Source organism: Lepidochelys kempii, chromosome 2, assembly GCF_965140265.1.
Source record: "Lepidochelys kempii isolate rLepKem1 chromosome 2, rLepKem1.hap2, whole genome shotgun sequence".
Taxonomy (NCBI): domain Eukaryota; kingdom Metazoa; phylum Chordata; order Testudines; family Cheloniidae; genus Lepidochelys; species Lepidochelys kempii.
In genome coordinates, this window is record NC_133257.1 from 141,256,984 (window position 1) to 141,276,826 (window position 19,843).

General features: G+C 39.9%; 1 protein-coding gene across 6 annotated transcripts in view; it reads left to right on the forward strand.

The window, feature by feature from the left end:
* The window catches only part of CTNND2 (catenin delta 2), a 1,187,410-nt gene that overhangs the window by 878,013 nt on the left and 289,554 nt on the right, over positions 1-19,843 (forward strand). For all 6 annotated transcript variants that reach the window (XM_073332333.1, XM_073332332.1, XM_073332334.1 and 3 more), the window contains one exon: positions 11,449-11,581. In XM_073332333.1, coding sequence (XP_073188434.1) covers positions 11,449-11,581 — 133 coding nt within the window. The remainder of the gene's footprint in view (positions 1-11,448; positions 11,582-19,843) is intronic.

Sequence of the window (19,843 nt, forward strand, 5' to 3'; positions counted from 1 at the left end):
AGACCCCTAATCATTTTTGTTGCCCTTCGCTGGTCTCTTTCCAATTTATCCACATCCTTCTTGTAGTGTGGGGCTCAAAACTGGACACAGTACTCCAGATGAGGCCTCACCAGTCCAGCTATGACTGCTAGGCCATACTGCCTACATCCTGGTCCCTTACAGAAGAATGGCCATAGTGGGTCAGACCAAAGGTCCATTTAGCCCAGTATACTGTCTTCCGACAGTGGGTAATGCCAGGTGCCCCAGAGGGAATGAACAGAACACGTAATCATCAAGTGATCCATTCCCTGTCGCCCATTCCCAGCTTCCTGCAAACAGAGGCTATGTACAACATCCCTGCCCATCCTGGCTAATAGCTGTTGATGGACCTATCCTCCATGAACATATCTGGTTCTTTTTTGAACCCTGTTATAGTCTTGACCTTCACAACATCCTCTGTCAAGGAGTTCCATGGGTTGACTGTGCGTTGTGTAAAAAAAATACTTCCTTTTGTTTGTTTTAAACCTGCTGCCTATTAATTTCATTTAGTTCTTGTGTTATGAGGAGTAACTAACACGTCCTAATTTACTTTCTCTTATTTTTTCCCTATACAAAATCCTGTAAAATAAGTAAAGTATTCATATTGAATTGGTCATTTACACCATCAGTCACCTTCACTTACATATTCCATAACATACATATAATTTTAGATGATAGAGTCAGATATGACAGGTTTCAGAGTAGCAGCCGTGTTAGTCTGTATTCGCAAAAAGAAAAGGAGTACTTGTAGCACCTTAGAGACTAACAAATTTATTTCAGCATAAGCTTTCGTGAGCTACAGCTCACTTCATCATGTATCTGATTAAGTGAGCTGTAGCTCACGAAAGGTTATGCTCAAATAAATTTGTTAGTCTCTAGGGTCAAATACATTTGGATTAGAAGTCCCAACTGTCTGCATTTTCAGAATACAGTAGTTCATAATTCTTGCCAAAGTGGTTTCTGAAACCTGGTTTATACGCTAAATTGTACAGTGGATGGGATTGTTGTGTATTATTCACTGGAGCCTACAATACATTTATAATATTGTAGAACTCTTAGGTGTTGAACACCATTACATTGTGGGTATTAGTAACAGTCACTAGAACTGAAGCCATGCTACCTCATGTAATTGCAAAACAGAGCAGAGGAGACTGTAGAACCTTGTAAGTTAAAATGTGGTACATGCACATCCTTAATGTACCCACATGTAAAACATAGCACTGTGAATCTTACAGTATCGGTGAAAGCACTTGTTGTTTATAATTAATAATAAGTCCTAAGTTCAGTTTTTAAACTTTCTGTCCAATGTGATTAAGGTCACACAAATGAGATTCTGTTTAACAGGATTAATTAAATATTGTGGAACAGATTTCTAAAAGAGTTCAGCTCTCATTTGGGTACCTACATGAAATATCCTCAATGGTCACACTTTTAAAATTCTGATCCTTTGTATGTGAACATGGTGAAACCTATCTTAAGTGACAACTCCACCTCTATAAAGCCCCTGAGTAATCTGCCTCCCGCCAACAACAAATTCAAGTCAATACTAAAGAAAATATTTGTTATGTTCTTGGAGGAATGATTCTGAGACTCCACCTATCTGACAGCAAGAACTATACCGGCATGTTCAGTGACTAGGTGCGGAAAACTAGCCAAAGCCACCTTCTGTGCCTCAGAATTGTCAGGGGATATTCTTGTTCAAGGAAAAGTTGATAAGATGATAGCTGATAAAACAGGCATGTCAAAGTGTTTGCTTCCCACCCAGCAAAGTCCAAGAAGGAGTACAGGCCTTCATATAATGATATAATCTCCTTTTGTTCCTGTATACAGCAAAGATACCAGAGAAGGTTCCCCTCTTAATTCAGGGTTAAGACTGAGATTTGGACCACATAGGGAAGCCTCAAATCATGGAACATACCCGACCCCTCTTTCCAGTCAATCAGCATAACTACACTTGGGCCAGATATAGGAAGGATATCACACTTTTCAAACTTTTGGTTCCAAACTGACTTCAGAGTAGTTATGTTGAGGGAGAACAGTGCCACATGAATACTCTTTAGAGTGCCTTCTTCATTCTCTTTTCAGTCCCAAGAGAGAATGAGAAACATCAAGCCATTCTGATGGAGACCCTACACCTCAAGAGCTAGGGATAGTAGAGCCTGTCCCTCATGATGAAAGATGCTCAGAGCTCTGTTCCATGTTTTTCAAAGACAGGAACAGATCAGAACTACATCTCAGATATAAATAGACCGAACCCATTTATGATGACAAAATTCAGGATGGAAACTCTATCTTCCACTATCCCTGAGACATTTTAACATCTTTGAACTTACAAAAAGCTTATCTGCATATTCCGATTAGCCCCTGTCATTGGTAGTTTCTTCAGTTGGCCTACGGAGATCATCACTGTCAATACAAAATGTCACTCTTCAGCCTATCTTCTGCCCCCAGGATATTCATGAGGTATTAACAGTGGTGATAGCCCAGATGAGGAGTCTAGGAACTCACCTATACCTGTTCTTAGGTGAAACAGACATTGTCCACAAGCACCTCACAGTAAGTGACACAAAAGACACTCTCACATTTCATGTACATGGGTTTTTGATTGAAAGAGATTAGAGCTTCCTGACCTCCACCACTGTTGCCTTTCCTCAGAGAATCTGCTGAACTGTACCCAGTATTTGCAGGAAGAGTGGGGTAGCCAAAACATCTTGGATTTGGGGAAGGGATCCAGCCCTATTTGCTTTCTTTTTTAATGACATGCAGAATGTGGCACACAGCAGTAAAGCTTGGAGTTACTTGTGCAATTCAGAAAGAAGAGTAACCATAGCCTCACCTTTTACTCCTTTATATTCCTCTTTGAATGATCATGGGGTCTTAAGTAATATGGTATCCTCATATGAGGATTCTTGTTCAATGGGCTCCTTTTGATTTTGTATCCTCTGATCTTGAATTGTCCTTTCCATTTCATTCAGCAATATTGGTGTCAGAAACTATACCAGACTTCGCAGCAGCAGGAAAATATGTTTGGCTAATGTGGGCCAAAATCAAGAAACTACCAAAAATCTGAAGTGATTGCGCCACACACCCCAATACATCAATACAGCCAAATGAGCAAACACACAACCCACTGCAAACGTTGCATTCATTTCTGCCTGTATCCTGGTTGAAGCTAACCTCTAGCTCAGCCACCTCATACATTCCCTTTTTACTATGAGAAGGAATAATTTACATACAAGCTGTATACAGAATACAGCACTGAGGGTCAGGGAAATAAATATGTGGACCAGCACAGAACACAGAGACCACATTCCTTAATGCCTGTTTATGGCTCCTGTCAGAAGCAAACTGCAGTGACTTTACCATAATGTTTAAGATTAGGCCAGATTAGGGGTGGTCAGCTTCTGGGTCATTTTCCCACTTGTGATTTTATGGCATGTCTCTGTGTTCAGTGCAAGAAAATTTCACCCAAATTTGTCTTCCTATCTTTAAAAATATCATTTTTTATTATATCAGAAGTATGATTTGTCAGTTAATTACAGCATTCCTATCTTAAAAGAAAGTCTGTTCTGTTAAACACAGGTCATCTTGTATATATTGGTGCTCTTTTTATTTTATTTTCAGAAACCATGGCTCAAGTGAATTTTCCCACGCTCTAGTCTGTTGCCATACAAACGTTTGTCAGCAGAGCTGGATAGAACAATGGCAGTGATGAGCCAGTAGAATTTTTAAGTAAAGTCACTTTTGCCATGCTCATTCCCCTTTGTGCTAATTTTGCAGACATGTGGGTGATCACATTTTATTAGCACATGGATGATAGAACCTGAATCTTGAGTATTAACTTTGGAAGTAAATGTTTACTTCATCTGCCCAATTGGGAAATAGAAATAATGCCATGTGACTTATCAGCTGCAGTTATCCAGCCCAGATGAAATAATGAATATGAAATGCACACAGGAAACGGTTAGAAATCAAACATACAGTTTAAAAAGTACAAAAAATTGTCATAATTTCAAATAGCAAATTCCACAAGCTAAAAAAAGAGCCTAAATTCATCAAAGAATTTGTTATGAATTGTTCCGTCCATTCTAGTGATAACCTGGAAGAGTTGGGCCCCCTGTATTTTGGTAATAATAATACCGTAGTCTTTCCTCTGCTGAAGCTTCATATTTCAAGAAGTTGTTCTTCTCCAAAATTTGTGGACTGAAGACTTTGTAGGTTTCTGATATAATATAGCCTGCAGTACTGCCATTCTTTATTTAAACTAGGATTCTGTACAAAAGATTACTTTATAATTCCATTTACAATATTTTGCTTGGTGTCAATATAAAGTTCTCATGCAAAATAATCACAACCTGTTATTTTATTTTTAACTATATTTCTGAATACTTGGAATATGACATGTGCATACACTGTGTTATTTTACTCAAAATATTGGTGGTTTTAGTGTTAGATACATATAGTAAAGGTTAGATTTACATATTTTCCTATTCCCTTACAATTTTTCAAATGGTTCATGAGAAAACCAGGAGTTGTTGGTACTTGTCATGACTTATTCTGCAGAAAAAAATATTTTTTGTCTTTTCTATTAACTTTCCAGGACTGTCTTCAGTGGATAAATCTTAAATAGTGTTATGAGATTTTCCAGAATAAAATAATTTTAATAAAGAGCTGAAGCATTTTTTCTTCTTAATTTGAATGGCTTCAACTCTCTCACTGTTGTGTGAAGACACCTCTCTAACATTTTATGAAAGACGCTTTTTTACCTACTTGCAGTGTGTTCAATTCTTGCACAGAACTCGAAGGGAAAAGGCTGGATTTCTCTTGCAGAAATGGCCAGCATCTTCTAGTTTTGTTATATATTGCTACAGCAGATCTCAAATGTATATAGATCTCATCAGTATATAGTACAATATACTTTAGTCATTACTTTGGGATATTGTTGAAAAAAAATTTAAGCCGTTTTTAGGGAGGGGGAAAGGAAAGTTCCCATTAGCAAAAAACTTTGAGTATCAGCTATACAGTAGAACAACATATTGACCTAGGTCTCAGCTGCAGTCAAGGAGCAGTTGGCATAAATGAAGAAAAGAAGACGTGCTGAAGGTACCATGAGCTACCCGTGTTCTCACCTATGATCTTGGGCATCACCTGTGCTGCTGCAGTCTATGTAAAAACTGTGACTGAGAATTTTAAAGCCATTTAAGGAAGTCAAGTACCAACTCACATTGAAGTGTAATGAGAATTCACTCTCTAATTAATCCTTCTCTTGTCTGTTCACATTCACATGACTTTAATTTGCTATAGTAGGTAGGCTTGTATCATAATAATCAATGGTGTCGCCTGGCAGTAGTTTAAATAAAGAAAATGTGCATTTCCTAACTGATATGATTACAAAGATCAAAGTTTTCTTCAATTTTTAATGGCTTGTGTAATGATGTGAGGAATTTGATTGTACAACATAAGAATCTTGTTGATATTAAAACAAATCAGTGACCCATTTGAGATCACCTCAATTTTGCACTGGGACATCAAAATGTAGTAATGTTTTCCAGAGAATGACAACACTATAACAAGAAAAGGACTACTTGTGGCACCTTAGAGACTAACACATTTATTTGAGCATAAGCTTTCGAGAGCTACAGCTCACTTCATCGGATGCATGCAGTGGAAAATACAGTGGGGAGATTTTATATACACAGAGAACATGAAACAATGGGTGTTACCATACACACTGTAACGAGAGTGATCAGGTAAGATGAGCTATTGCCAGCAGGAGAGAAAAAAAACCTTTTGTAGTGATAATCAAGGTGGGTCATTGTCAACTACTGGAAAAAGCCTTTAATAACAGAGAGAGATAAGGTGGCATTATGTTGGGGAAACACCACCAACAGGATTCATAATACAACCCATGAGCAAAAACCCACCCCAAGCAAATTGGGCCGTGTGCTTTCCTTTTGGTTCTTGAGTCCAGCAACCCAAAGTCCCAAAAGTCCAACAACCCCAAAGTCTCTGTCCCTGGTCAGTGCAGTCCCAGAGTTCGAAAGTTTATCTGCAGAGTTTTACCTCCCAACCTGGGTGGAAATGGGGGGGTTAATGGGCACCTTACCTGGTCTGAAGCCAACTGCCCCACCTCTCCGTGGGGCTCCACTGTGCTCCACCAGCTGTCCCACGAATCGCTCTGCTCTGCCCCGCCAGCCGTCCTGCGAGCCGCTCCACAATATATCTTCAGCCCCCTCCCCCCACTACTTAACACAACACTCAGTGATTTCAACTCTCAGTAATTTTAGCTCTTCAGTGATTTCAGCTTGTAGAAGGGGAGCATCAGTGCTAGTGCACCATTGGCCCAAAGTGAATTCAACTCAGCAGCCTGCAAGTAGACTCCTAGTAGAATCAAAACTAGCTCTGATATTCCACAGTGGAGAGAGGAGAAGGTGCAATTAGCATATAAGGCCCTTACCAGAGGCCCATACCACCAGATATTAATACCTGTCCCCAACCTCTCTCTATGCACTGGGTTGTGGAACCCATGACCCTTGCCTAGCAAGTGCTGCTTAGTTGATGGTGAGTCCCTCCATCATAACAAAAGGCCAAGTACAGTTCCACTGTCCTTGATTCATATAATCAGGATAATAACAGTTTATTCTTCCTGCCCTAATAACAAAGAAACTGGGGCTCCTACAGGGGCAAAAGGAGATGAAAAGTGATTTTGGTTACATGCTCATGAAACATGCTCTTGTGTCAACTTTGAAATGTTATGTTGTATATTTGAAGGGCAGCATTGTTAACCCTTTCACTGCTGATCATTTAATAGACTCATAGATGTTAAGGTCAGAAGGGACCATCATGATCATCTGCACATAGTCTAATCTCCTGCACATTGCTAACCCTATGCAGGCCACAGAACATCACCCACCCACTCCTGAAATAGACCCCCCTAGCCTCCGACTGAGTTACTGAAGTCCTCAAATCATGGGTTAAAAACTTCAAGTTACAGAAAATCACTGTTTACACTAGTTTAAATCTGCAAGTGGCCTGGGCCCCATGCTGCAGAAGAAGGTGAAACCTCTCCAGGGTCTCAGCCAATCTGACCTGGGCAAAAATTCCTTCCCAACCCCAAATACGATGATCAGTAGACCCTGAGCGTGTGGGCTGCTGCTGTGCTATCTCACAAACCCAAACTGCTTCCAACAACTTTTCAGCTGCCTGAAGTCCCAGTTGTCCCTTGAAGAACTGCCAAAACTTCCAGCTTTCCCCTGATAGTTCTATAATACACTTATGCATTTTCAATACAAACACTGCAACACATTGAACATTAAAAATTTAGAGGCAGCAAAAAATAAATTGAATTTAATAAAAAATTAAATCAGCGGTTATATTGTAGTGATTGTACTATTCATGTTCATATTTAATTCAATAAAAAACCATCAGTTTTGAACCCTTTCTCAAGCTGCCACAGAATCTCCACTTTGCTGGTTTGGAGAACTGCAGAATTTAAATCAGACTTGCTATGGAGTTGTTATGCTGTCTGGAGTGTCTCAAAATTCTGAGTGCCAATCTCAGGTCAGACTTTCAGAAAATAGGGCAGACATCCCACACTGGTGGTATATTCTATAATTAGATTTCACCAAGCTTGTGTTCCCGACAACCGGAACTTTTGTGATAAAAAATTATATAAACCAAAAATCATACTACATCAGGTTACTCCGAATCCCAAGGGAGCAGTCACTTACCCCAGATCAATTGGTACTCGGGATCTTACACCAGAAACAACACTGGTAGCCAATTCTCTAGTAAACTATCTAAAGATTTATTAGCTAAGAAAAATAAATGAGACATCAAAGGAGGTAAAATACATTAACAGGTCAATCAAAGTTTGTAAATCCAAATGATAGCAGAGATGTAATAATCTGCCAGTCTACAAAAGTATTTCAGGGTTACACAGAATAATTCTGGGGATATCTGCCTTCTTGTTTAGTTATTCCAGCCTGTTAGAATCCAAACAGTCCAGAAATGCTGGTTCATTCCATGAATCCATATGTATAGCTTTTTCCACACAGAAAGCAATCTGATAAGTGTCTTTACTCCTCCATGAACCCTTGCTTTGAAACTAGCATTTCTTGTTACAGCCATTAAGTCATTCATTAGCATTTCCTAGGTTCCATTCATGTTTGATTAGTTTAGTCACAGGGGTATACACAATGTAAAAGGAAAAGTAAGAGCAAACAACAATCCTTCTTTAGTTTCCATGAAGCTTTAACCCCTAAGATCTTACATTAACACACCTTGGATCAGGGATTATTTAATTACAGGGTATACATAACATAGAAGTAATGTAATAGCAAACTACAGGAGATAGACAAAAACAACACAATCAACAGCTCCTTTGATCGCTATTATCATACGAGTGACTTAGTCTGAACCAAGAAAAGGAGTACTTGTGGCACCTTAGAGACTAACCAATTTATTTGAGCATAAGCTTTCATGAGCTACAGCTCACTTCATCGGATGCATTCAGTGGAAAATGCAGTGAGGATGTTTTATACACACAGACAATGAAAAAATGAGTGTTTATCACTTCAAAAGGTTTTTCTCTCCCATTACCCATTACCAGCAGGACAGTGGGGTGGGAGGGGGTATTGTTTCATGGTCTCTGTGTGTATATAATGTCTACTGCAGTTTCCACGGTATGCATCTGATGAAGTGAGCTGTAGCTCACGAAAGCTCATGCTCAAATAAATTGGTTAGTCTCTAAGGTGCCACAAGTACTCCTTTTCTTTTCACTTTAGATAAGCTATTACCAGCAGGAGAGTGGGGTGGGGGGAGAGAAAAACCTTTTGAAGTGATAAACACCCATTTTTTCATTGTCTGTGTGTATAAAACATCCTCACTGCATTTTCCACTGAATGCATCCGATGAAGTGAGCTGTAGCTCACGAAAGCTTATGGTCAAATAAATTGGTTAGTCTCTAAGGTGCCACAAGTACTCCTTTTCTTTTTGCAAAGACAGACTAACACGGCTGTTACTCTGAAAACTTAGTTTGAACCCACACTAACACTGCTTTGATATTCACATACAAGTGACAGAGTAGCAGCCCTGTTAGTCTGTATCCATAAAAAGAAAAGGAGTACTTGTGGCACCTTAGAGACTAACTAATTTATTAGAGCATAAGCTTTTGTGAGCTACAGTTCACTTCATCGGATGCATACAGTGGAAATATAGCTCCCCGCTATATTTTCCACTGTGTGCATCCAATGACGTGAGCTGTCGCTCACGAAAGCTTATGCTCAAATAAATTTGTTAGTCTCTAAGGTGCCACAAATACTCCTTTTCTTTTTACATACAAGTGAATTGTCCTAAGACTCTAGCATTCCCTGTCACTCGGCCTGTCAGTGTCATAGGAGCACACAAGGTCTTGGATAGGCTTCAGAGTGGTAGACGTGTTAGTCTGTATCAGCAAAAACAACAAGGAGTACTTGTGGCACCTTAGAGACTAACAAATTTATTTGGGCATAAACTTTCTTGGGCTAACACCCACTTCATCAGATATTTCCACTCCATGCATCTGATGAAGTGGGTTTTAGCCCACTAAAGCTTATCCCCAAATAAATGTGTTAGTCTCTAAGGTCTTGGATAGTTCCTCACAGTCTAAATCCACCCTGGAACAGCCACCATATCATTTGTTGTTGTGTCCTTATGTTTTCTCTGTAATAAACAGTTCATGTAAAATTTATCACTTACATCAAACACAGCTTATTTAGTCTGAACTGATAAAGCACAGAATTCTGAATATATTTATTTTGTGTCATATATTTATCATCCTGGATCTTTGTAAGGATGCGACGTACAATGATACTTCTCGGGCTGACTGACAGAAAATGGTATGTACAATGGAATAGTAGAGAGATAAAAGAAAAGACAAATAGGTGATGCTAGAATTTCAACAAAGACTACTTGTTCTTGCAGGATCAATCTTGTTTTGCAGCATGCATTGTTATTACTTCAGTTCATTTTGGGGAACTTGTACTGTAAGTGTGAGCTGTCTGATTTTGCTAAAGACAGACTGCAGGTATACTGAAAGTTTTACTCAAACTGAGCGAATTCACCCAACATGGTATGGTAGGTCTCAGTTCAGCAGAGTCACTATGATTTAGGAAGAAGGAAGTGAATGGTATGTGTCTCTGAATCCTTTATACAAGGTAGAACTGGGCACTGGTCCTCGTAGGTCAGGGCAGATGGACTGTTTGGCAGCAAACCAAGTGAGGAGCAGTGGTTCCAGATAATGGGTGTCCAGTAATCCCAAGCCTCAGTGGCTGGAGTGGCTACAACAAAGGGCTTATGCAACTTCTCTACACGCTGTGTCCTGATCAGAGGGCAGATATGGTTTTCCTCAACCTTTGCACCATTCCCTCACACTAAGCCCATTTTACTCAGGCTCTGTGCCAGTATTGTGTGAATTTCAGCTTGAAAGCCATGTTCTACTGTCAGATTTCACATGCACAAATCCTGCTAAAGTCAGTGGAAAATGTGGGTGTTTATATGAGGGAAAAAATCAGCCCTAAGAATTAAAGGCATGTGAGATTTCTTCATTTCATTCGGAGATGCTGCACATACATCTGACTCCTGAGACACAAAATCAGGGCAGTTTTCCTGGGCACTATTCCCTTGAGTACAGAGACAAAGTTGTACCTGATTTGAAGTATTCCTTTAGAGCCCAGTTCTGCAAGATGCTGAACATGTGCTGAGATGATCTGAAATCCTCAAATCCCATCTTCATTTGGCTCTAAGGATGCTCAGCACCTCACAGGATCAAGACTGTACATTTGAGAGACATTTGCAGAGTTAGTTTCAATTAGGCATATATTTGCAAAGATGTAAAAGATATCAGCTGTGTGATTTTGGTGCATTAGTTTTGCTTTTTAATTTACATTGTACCTGGATACAGTGAACAAAAGACACAGTACATGGTTGTTTTCTGTATTAGATATCAATTTTGTCACATAATGATTATAGTAATTAAATGAATCTTTTCTGCAGTCAGTAATATTTAAGCCTAACATTTCCAATTTTAATTAAGTACGCATGTGTGCACATGTGTGTATAATTAGTTTTCTTTCTTCATTTCATCTTTATGAGAGTTTCCTGTAGTGCATTGGATTTAAAATTTAGAAGGGCCTTTGATGAGAGAATAAATAATTCAGATTAAACCTACAATTCTATAAAGTTGTGTTAGAATGGTAGAAGTAAAAAGGGGGGAAGTTCTATGTTCATATTCTTTCTGGCATTGAAAATAACAAAAAAAAACCCCAAAAAAACAGGGTTTTATCTATACATTTCTAACTGTATTGGTGGGTGAATCATTGCCACATTTAATACATGTATTCACTGTTGTCAGGTTCTTTGCTGAGGATACTCTTGTTTCTTTGTGTACAGAGAGTTTGGATGGAGAGATCCAGAACTTCCTGAAGTTATACAGATGTTACAGCATCAGTTCCCTTCAGTACAGTCCAACGCTGCAGCCTACTTGCAGCATCTCTGTTTTGGAGACAATAAAATAAAAGCAGAGGTAAGACACTTTGAGATTTTCTTTTAAAATGGCTTTGTCTACTAATTACCACCAGAAATTTTGTATAATTTGAAAAAGAACGTCAAGAGAAATCATGTATATATGCATATAACCTGTATATTCAAGCTTTTAAATAATCACTACCATTACAGAAGGTGAGTTACATAAAATTTTATTGAATCAGCCCCTTGGATGATTCATTTGTTTGGATTTGATTATTTTAAATTGAATGTGAGGTATTCAAATGTTGTGGCAGCCTAGGTGTCCAATAAGCAAGTAATGGCATGATCTGGCTTCCATAGAAGTCATAGGAATTTTGCTTTTGATTTAAATAGAAACAAGATTGGGACCTAAATAAAAGAAAAAGCTGAAATACATAAATAAATGTGTAACGTGTGCTACATTCCAAATAGAAACAAGAACACAAAACATGGGGCAATAAAAAGGGTTCTGAGCCCAAACTCTGTTTTCATTTATACTAGTGTAAATCAGGAGTAATTCCATTGAGTTGAATCAGAGATTTGCCCAAACAAGAACTTCAAGATTTGGCCCAAGATTTTTAGCCTGCAAAAACCAAACTTATTATTTCATTATTTCACCCAATTTTTAGGAAATAATTCTAACAAAAATAAAAAATAAAAAGCAGATGGCTCAGTACAATTTCTATCTAAAACTTCACAAAAACCATAGTCCCAGATCCTCAGCCCTTGCTGGCCCGCACTTGGCATTGGTGGGGGAGAGAGACCTCTGTGCTCCCTTGATCTCAGTAGCTACTGGTAGCCAGCTCACTCCTGCCGGAAATTTAAAACAGCCACAGAGGTGCTCTAAAATTATCCCAGTGCAGTACACTCCAAACACTCCTCCCTCCACCATGCTCAACGGAAGAGCCCCCTATATGAGCTGTACTCCACCCTGGGATTCCTCCATACATATGGAATTCCCAGATGGGAAAGCTTTTTCAGAACAGCCTAAAAAGATTGCATTGGTCCAAGGAACTGTTCCGTGATTTTTTGAGATTCAAACATAAATTATAGGAGAGTTAAAATAAAATATTTTTCTCTGTCTCAAAAGAGGTCATAACTGCTATAAGCCTAGATGTACCCCCTCCCACACCCTTCTTACCCTTTTCTCTCATTCCATCGCCGCTGCTCAGTCTTGATTCATCTCTTCAGGTTTCCCAGAAAGACAGTTACATGATTATAGCAATTTATTCATTGTACAACCACTGCTTCCTCCTGTTAGCCATGGATGGGGAGCCCTTGGGCAGCTGTCCAACTGAAGGGAAGAAAGTTGTTTGTTTTGTTGCCAACTGTGTATGGAAAATCCCTTAAGAGATAGGCTGTTGTAGGTCTGACCTGTCTGATTAGGACATCAATCTTTGACTATAGTTTAAGCTTTCAGAGTAATGAGCTTGATGTTCTTTGTATATTTTGTGTGTACTGATAAAGTATAAAGTACCACAGTGCTCAGCACCACTCTTATATTTTGCTGCCAAAAAAGGATAACAAATAAAATAAGAGATTTTGCTGGTGATGGTGACGTGTTTTTCCCTTTATTGGTTCTTCCCGAGGCCCTTGATAGATTTCTACCTCTGCAACAAGCAAGATGCATTTGAGGGCAAGACAAATCATTTTTTAAAAACAGTGCTCATGAGAATATGCTTTCAAACTGCTGCTGGTGGTGCTATAGATCTTGCTAACAAACAGTGGAATCTGTCTCCTTTTCTTTTGCTTTATGAAGAGTTTTTAACCTAAAGGACGCAAAGTGAGCAAGCTCCTTATTAATGATCATATGTATAAGAACCGGAAAACTCTTATTTATAGCACTCTGATTCCCTTGAATGAAATGTGCTTTATGGGCACGTCTGCAGTGCAGCTGGGAGAGAGCCTCCCAACCTGGCTAGACAGACTCATGCTAACAGGGCTCAAGCTAGCACACTAAAAATAACAGTGTGGACTCCTAGACTCCTAGACTCACTTAGGCTGCAGCTCAGGCTGTCAACCCTACCTGAATCCCTACGCTTGAGAACCTGAACTCCAGCCCAAGCCCCGCTGTTCACGCTGCTGTTTTTAGTGCACTGGTGCCCATATTTAGTGCAGCTATAGTGCCCATCTTTTAAAAGGGGAAGAAGGAGAACCTGAGGAACTACAGACCGGTCAGCCTTATGGAGAAGGTCCTCAAGGAAACCATTTTGAAGCACTTGGAAGAGAAGAAGGTGATCAGGAACAGTCCACATGGATTCAGCGGGGCAAGTCATGCCTGACCAAACTGATTGCCTTCTATGATGAGATAACTGGCTCTGTGAATATGGGGAAAGTGGTGGATGTGATATATCTTGACTTTAGCAAAGCTTTTGATACGGTCTCCCACACAGTATTCTTGCCAGCAAGTTTAAAAAGTATGATTGGATGAATGGACTATAAGGTGGATAGAAAGCTGGCTAGATTGTTGGTCTCAATGGGTAGTGATCAACGGCTCGATGTCTTGTTGGCAGCCGGTATTAAGTGGAGTGCCCAACGGTTGGTCCTGGGGCCAGTTTTGTTCAACATCTTTATTAATGATCTGGATGATGGGATATGCTGGAGAGTAGGGATAGGGTCCAGAGTGACCTAGACAAATTGGAGGATTGGGCCAAAAGAAATCTGATGAGGTTCAACAAGAACAAGTGCAGAGTCCTGCACTTAGGACAGAAGAATCCCATGCACCGCTACAGGCTGGGGACCGACTGGCTAAGCAGCAGTTCTGCAGAAAAGGACCTGGGGAATACAGTGGACGAGAAGCTGGATATGAATCATCAGTGTGCCCTTGTTGCCAAGAAGGCTAACAGCATATTGGGCTGCATTAGTAGAAGCATTGCCAGCAGATCGAGGGAAGTGATTATACCCTCTATTCGCCACTGGTGAGGCCACATCTGGAGTATGGCGTCCAGTTTTGGGCACCCCACTACAGAAAAGCTGTGGACAAATTGGAGAGAGTCCAGCGGAGGGCAACAAAATTGATTAGGGGGCTGGGGCTCATGACTTATGAGGAGAGGCTGAGGGGACTGGGATTGTTTACTCTGCAGAAGAGAAGAATGAGGGGGGATTTGATAGCTGCTGTCAACTACCTGAAAGGGGGTTCCAAAGAGGATGGATCTAGACTGTTCTCAGTGGTACCAGATGATAGAACATGGAGTAATGGTCTCAAGTTGCAGTGGGGGAGGTTTAGGTTGGATATTAGGAAAAACTTTTTCACTAGGAGGGTGGTGAAGCACTGGAATGGGTTACCTAGGGAGGTGGTGGAATCTCCATCCTTAGAGGTTTTTAAGGCCTGGCTTGACAAAGCCCTGGCTGGGATGATTTATTGGTGTTGGTCCTGCTTTGAGCAGGGGGTTGGACTAGATGACCTCCTGAGGTCTCTTCCAAGCCTAATCTTCTATGATTCTATGGCTGTCTGGGTTGAGAGACTTGTTCCCAGATGCAGTGTGGACATATCCTGCAAGGTCCTGATTCAACAAAGCACCTAAGCACAAGCTATGTGTGTGCTTTAGGCTCAAGACTTTGCCCAAATGGGGATGGGATTACTCTGATGCTTAGAATTAAGTATGTGCTTAAATACTTTGCTGAATCAGGGTTTTATAGATCACCGGAAGGAACTCAAAAAGAAAAAGAGCACTTGTGGCACCTTAGAGACTAACAAATTTATTTGAGCATAAGCTTTTGTGAGCTACAGCTCACTTCATTGGATGCATGCAGTGGAAAATACAGTGGGGAGATTTATATACACAGAGGACATGAAACAATGGGTGTTACCAGGCACACTGTAACAAGAATGATCAGGTAAGGTGAGCTATTACCAGCAAGAGAGTGGGGTGGGAGGGAAACTTTTGTAGTCAAATTAATCAAGGTGGGTCATTTCCAGCAGTTGACAAGAACGTGTGAGGAACAGTGGGGGGTGGGGGGAATAGTTTTACTTTGTGTAATGACCCATCCACTCCCAGTCTTTATTCAAGCCTAAGTTAATTGCCCCTTTTAGGTCTGTAATCGAGTGTCCAAAGAGATTGAAGTGTTCTCCGACTGGTTTTTTAATATTATAATTCTTGACATCTGATTTGTGTCCATTTATTCTTTTACATAGAGACTGTCCAGTTTGACCAATGTACATGGTAGAGGGGCATTTCTGGCACATGATGGCATATATCACATTGGTAGATGTGCAGGTGAACGAGCCTCTGATAGTGTGGCTGATGTGATTAGGCACTATGATGGTGTTCCCTGAATAGATATGTGGACACAGTTGGCAACGGGCTTTGTTGCAAGGATAGGTTCCTGGGTTAGTGGTTTTGTTGTGTGGTGTGTGGTTGCTGGTGAGTATTTGCTTCAGGTTGGGGGGCTGTCAGTAAGCAAGGACTGGCCTGTCTCCCAAGATCTGTGAGAGTGATGGGTCATCCTGCAGGATAGGTTGTACATCCTTGATGGTGCGTTGGAGAAGTTTTAGTTGGGGGCTGAAGGTGATAGCTAGTGGCATTCTGTTATTTTCTTTGTTGGGCCTGTCCTGTAGTAGGTAACTTCTGGGTACTCTTCTGGTTCATATTTTTTCATGCTTTGTGTGTATAAAAAGATCTTCTACACTTTCCACAGTATGCATCTGATGAAGTGAGCTGTAGCTCACAAAAGCTTATGCTCAAATAAATTGGTTAGTCTCTAAGGTGCCACAAGTACTCCTTTTCTTCTGGCTCTGTCAATCTGTTTCTGTTGAAGGAACTCAAAGTGCTATAAATAAAACTATATATTACTTCAGATCTCAGGCTCCAATTTCGCAAGTTTCCTAATCATGTGCCTATCTATAAGATAATGAGTAGTCCCACTCACTTATTTGGGATTAATCATGTGCTTACAGTTAGGGTATGTCTACATTTACAACACTACAGTGGCACAGTTGCAGTGTTGCAGCCATCAGCATTGGTAATCCTCCTCCCCAAGAGGCTGTAGATAGGTCAACTGAAGAATTCTTGCAGCAACCTAGTGCTGTCTACATGTGGACTTAGGTCTGCTAACTTTGCCACTCTGGGGTGTGGATTTTTCACAGCCCTGCATAATGTAGTTATTCCAACCTAATTTTCTAGTGTAGACCGGGCTTTAGGTGTGCATATAAGTAGCTTGCTGAATCTGGACCTAAACAAGGGTACCTGCGAACAGAATTGGACTCATTCATCCTCTCCAGATATAATGCATTTGTATTTTTCAAATGATTATAGAACTTGTTTTCCTTGTCTAAATGTCTTGCCTGTTGAATTAGCCAGGATTAACATTAGACTCGCTCATCAATAAGATTAGCTGCATGGTTCTGTACAGTTACAAGGAAATGGAAAGGTTTCAGTGGAGTGTACAGGAGAGGGAAGGGCACAGCCAGGCACACCCAGAAAATGATTTTCACTCTACAACTTGCAACATCTTTGGAATTAATGGTTTAAGTCTTTGGATCCCCAAATATAATGCAAGAAATCCAAATTCAACACAAATCCAAATCCATTGGAAAGGAGAAAATTACTACTCTACTTTATTAAATAAATAGGTTTAAAGAGGTACAAACGGCTTGTGTTGCAGTAGCAAGAACATGGCCCAGATGGTGTTTGGGGATTTTGAGAAAGGAGTGGGTTAGGGAAAATATGAATGAAGGAGGTGATATTTATGACTCCTGGTAGACTACATGGAGAAGGTGAATCCATAAAGGCTTACTGATTCATTTGTAAGGTTTGTTATTATTTTTAATGTGTATGTCCCCAGAGCATTGTATGGGCATATCTAAAACAAAAAAATGAATCCAAAGAATGAGTGGATGTAATTCTATGGCCTGTGCTATGCAGGAGGCCAGACTTAGATGATCATAATGGCCCCTTTGACCTTAAAATCTATCTATGAAATAATGTTTCAGCTCTTGGTGTCATCTTCAGAGCCAGAGTGAAACAAGACTGGAAAATGCACAGAATCTCTCTTGCAGAGTTTGCTAAGCCTGTGGTGCTATACAACCTGCTGCCACACTGCAGTTACAAGAAAGATGCTTTAGGGTACTCATTCAAAAACTTGTTATGACCATTTAAATTTAGATAGCATCTGGATTGGAGTATAATTTATACCATATTTTCCATCTAAAAGAGACGGTTTTATTAATAATCATTCATCCTAGCCCAACCACCCCTTCACAATGTCTGCTTTGTACTTTAGATGGTTATAAGATCTTTGGTCCCCGGCCATGTGTGAGTTCAATGAGACTACTGACATGCATCAAGTTAATTCCAGCTGCTTGTGGGATAAGGGCCCTTTATGTTTTATTCTAGAAAGACAGTGTCCACTTAAAAACTAGTCAGTTAAAAAAATAATAATTGCAGGTACTACGCTTGTTCTTAAGACTCCAGCCAATATTTGTGGTTTTACAATTATGGTTTCCTCTTTTATACAAAGAAATTTCTCTCCCCGGTTGCTGTGTGAAAAAACACAAAAAAACAGGAGAAATGTATTGACTGTGCAGAAGAAAACATTGAACTGGCTATATTAGAAATGTCAAATGAATACAGTAAACAAAACTGGGAAAAAATAAAATATTTTTCTCTAATCTTTTTCAGTTACAGTAACCTTGGGTTTTACTTGTAACCATAGTAAATAAAAATGGCTTTCATACAAAAGTGTAATTTTAAGTTGATAGAGTCCCTTTAAATAAAACTGTATTTTTTCATGAATCCAAAGTCCTTATCGTTCTTTTTGTCAAGAACAAGAAAAAGGCTTAAGCTTTGAATACGTGCCTCTTTAACCTGGTAACTATTATCTTATCCAGAGGTATCTGCAGATGCCCTTGTCCTGTCCACTAAAAGGACATTCTGCAAAGAGGATTACTGTTTCATGGGAGGAAGCCTCAGGGGGTTGCATAGGTGTCAAAAGCCATTTGTGCATTCACAGAGCACTCATGTCTATTGCTTTTGTATTTTTAGGGTAGGGTTTTCATTTTTTCCCTTCCAACTTTCATAAGGGTATATAAATATTGGAGTGAGATAAATAATTGTGAATTTTATATAGAAGAAAATGGTGTTACTGTTTTCATTTCTCTTCTTTGCAACATTTTAAAAAATTAAAATCAAGGCTTGGGGTGTTTTTTAAAGCATGATTAGTTGAATGTTTCCATTTCTGAAGATGCAGCTTTTACCCAAAGGTTCCCTCAAATTGCACTTTTGCATAGGTGCCTCTCTCCTCTAATAGAACAAGGAGGAGACTAACACAGTTACCCCTCTGATACGTCTCTCCTCTAATAGCTGAGTCTCTTTAACTATGGCTGACAATGGGTCATATAAAGAGTTCATTAACTCTTCGGTCAGTGGTGCTTCTTCTAGTCCTCTGCTCCTGTCCTAACTCTTTAGATTCTCTCAGAATCACCAGAGGAGAACTGGGGGAGCCTCGTTTATGTGACTGTGACTGACAGATGGATTTTCTCTCCTAGTGGGTGGTGATCAACCCCCAGTGTGAAGTCTCACCTGGATTGGTGAGGACAGAACATACAGAAAAAATACAACTGCATCTCTAATAGAATCTGCATCCCAGAATACTTCAGAGAGTTAAATGAGACAATTATAGATGTTCATTGATAAATAGTGGCTGTGGAGAGCGCAATTAAGAGGCAAAGGCAAGGGAGAAAAGATATGTTTTCAGCTGAGATTTGAAAACAAATGGAGAGTTGATGAGGCAGAAAGACACAGGAAGACTCTTCCAGATGGCAATTGCTGCTGAGGAGAAGGCTCTCACCAACAGTGGTGCATTTGTGTGTAGAGACAGAGAGGAGCCGGTCCTAGACCACCAGAGAGAAGAAGCAGGAGAGGTAGAAAGAGAGGAGCATTTTAAAGTAGTCAGCAGAGAACTTTTTTTTAAAAGAGCACTTTCTATGAAACACAGGATTCATTCTTCTAAAGCAATTTCTCTTGCTTTAAAGACATCTAACTCCTTTGTATGAGGTCACCATATAAAGGGATTGAACTGTGCAGTTTCACACACCAACACCATTTTGCTCTGATGGAAAATGGCAACCGGCCATCAGCTGCAAAGGTATAACAGGTCACTGAGGGTTTTGGCTCCAGTGACTCCTTTCTGTAAGCTGGGAAATTAATTTCAGCTATCAAAGCTATAACAACTGTAACACTTAGTGCTTGTAGATTTCATACCAGCATTTGTGCAAGGATGTGAAATAAAGGGGTAGTGACTATTGAACTCACCTTCTTATTGCCTTTCCTTCTGTCCTTAA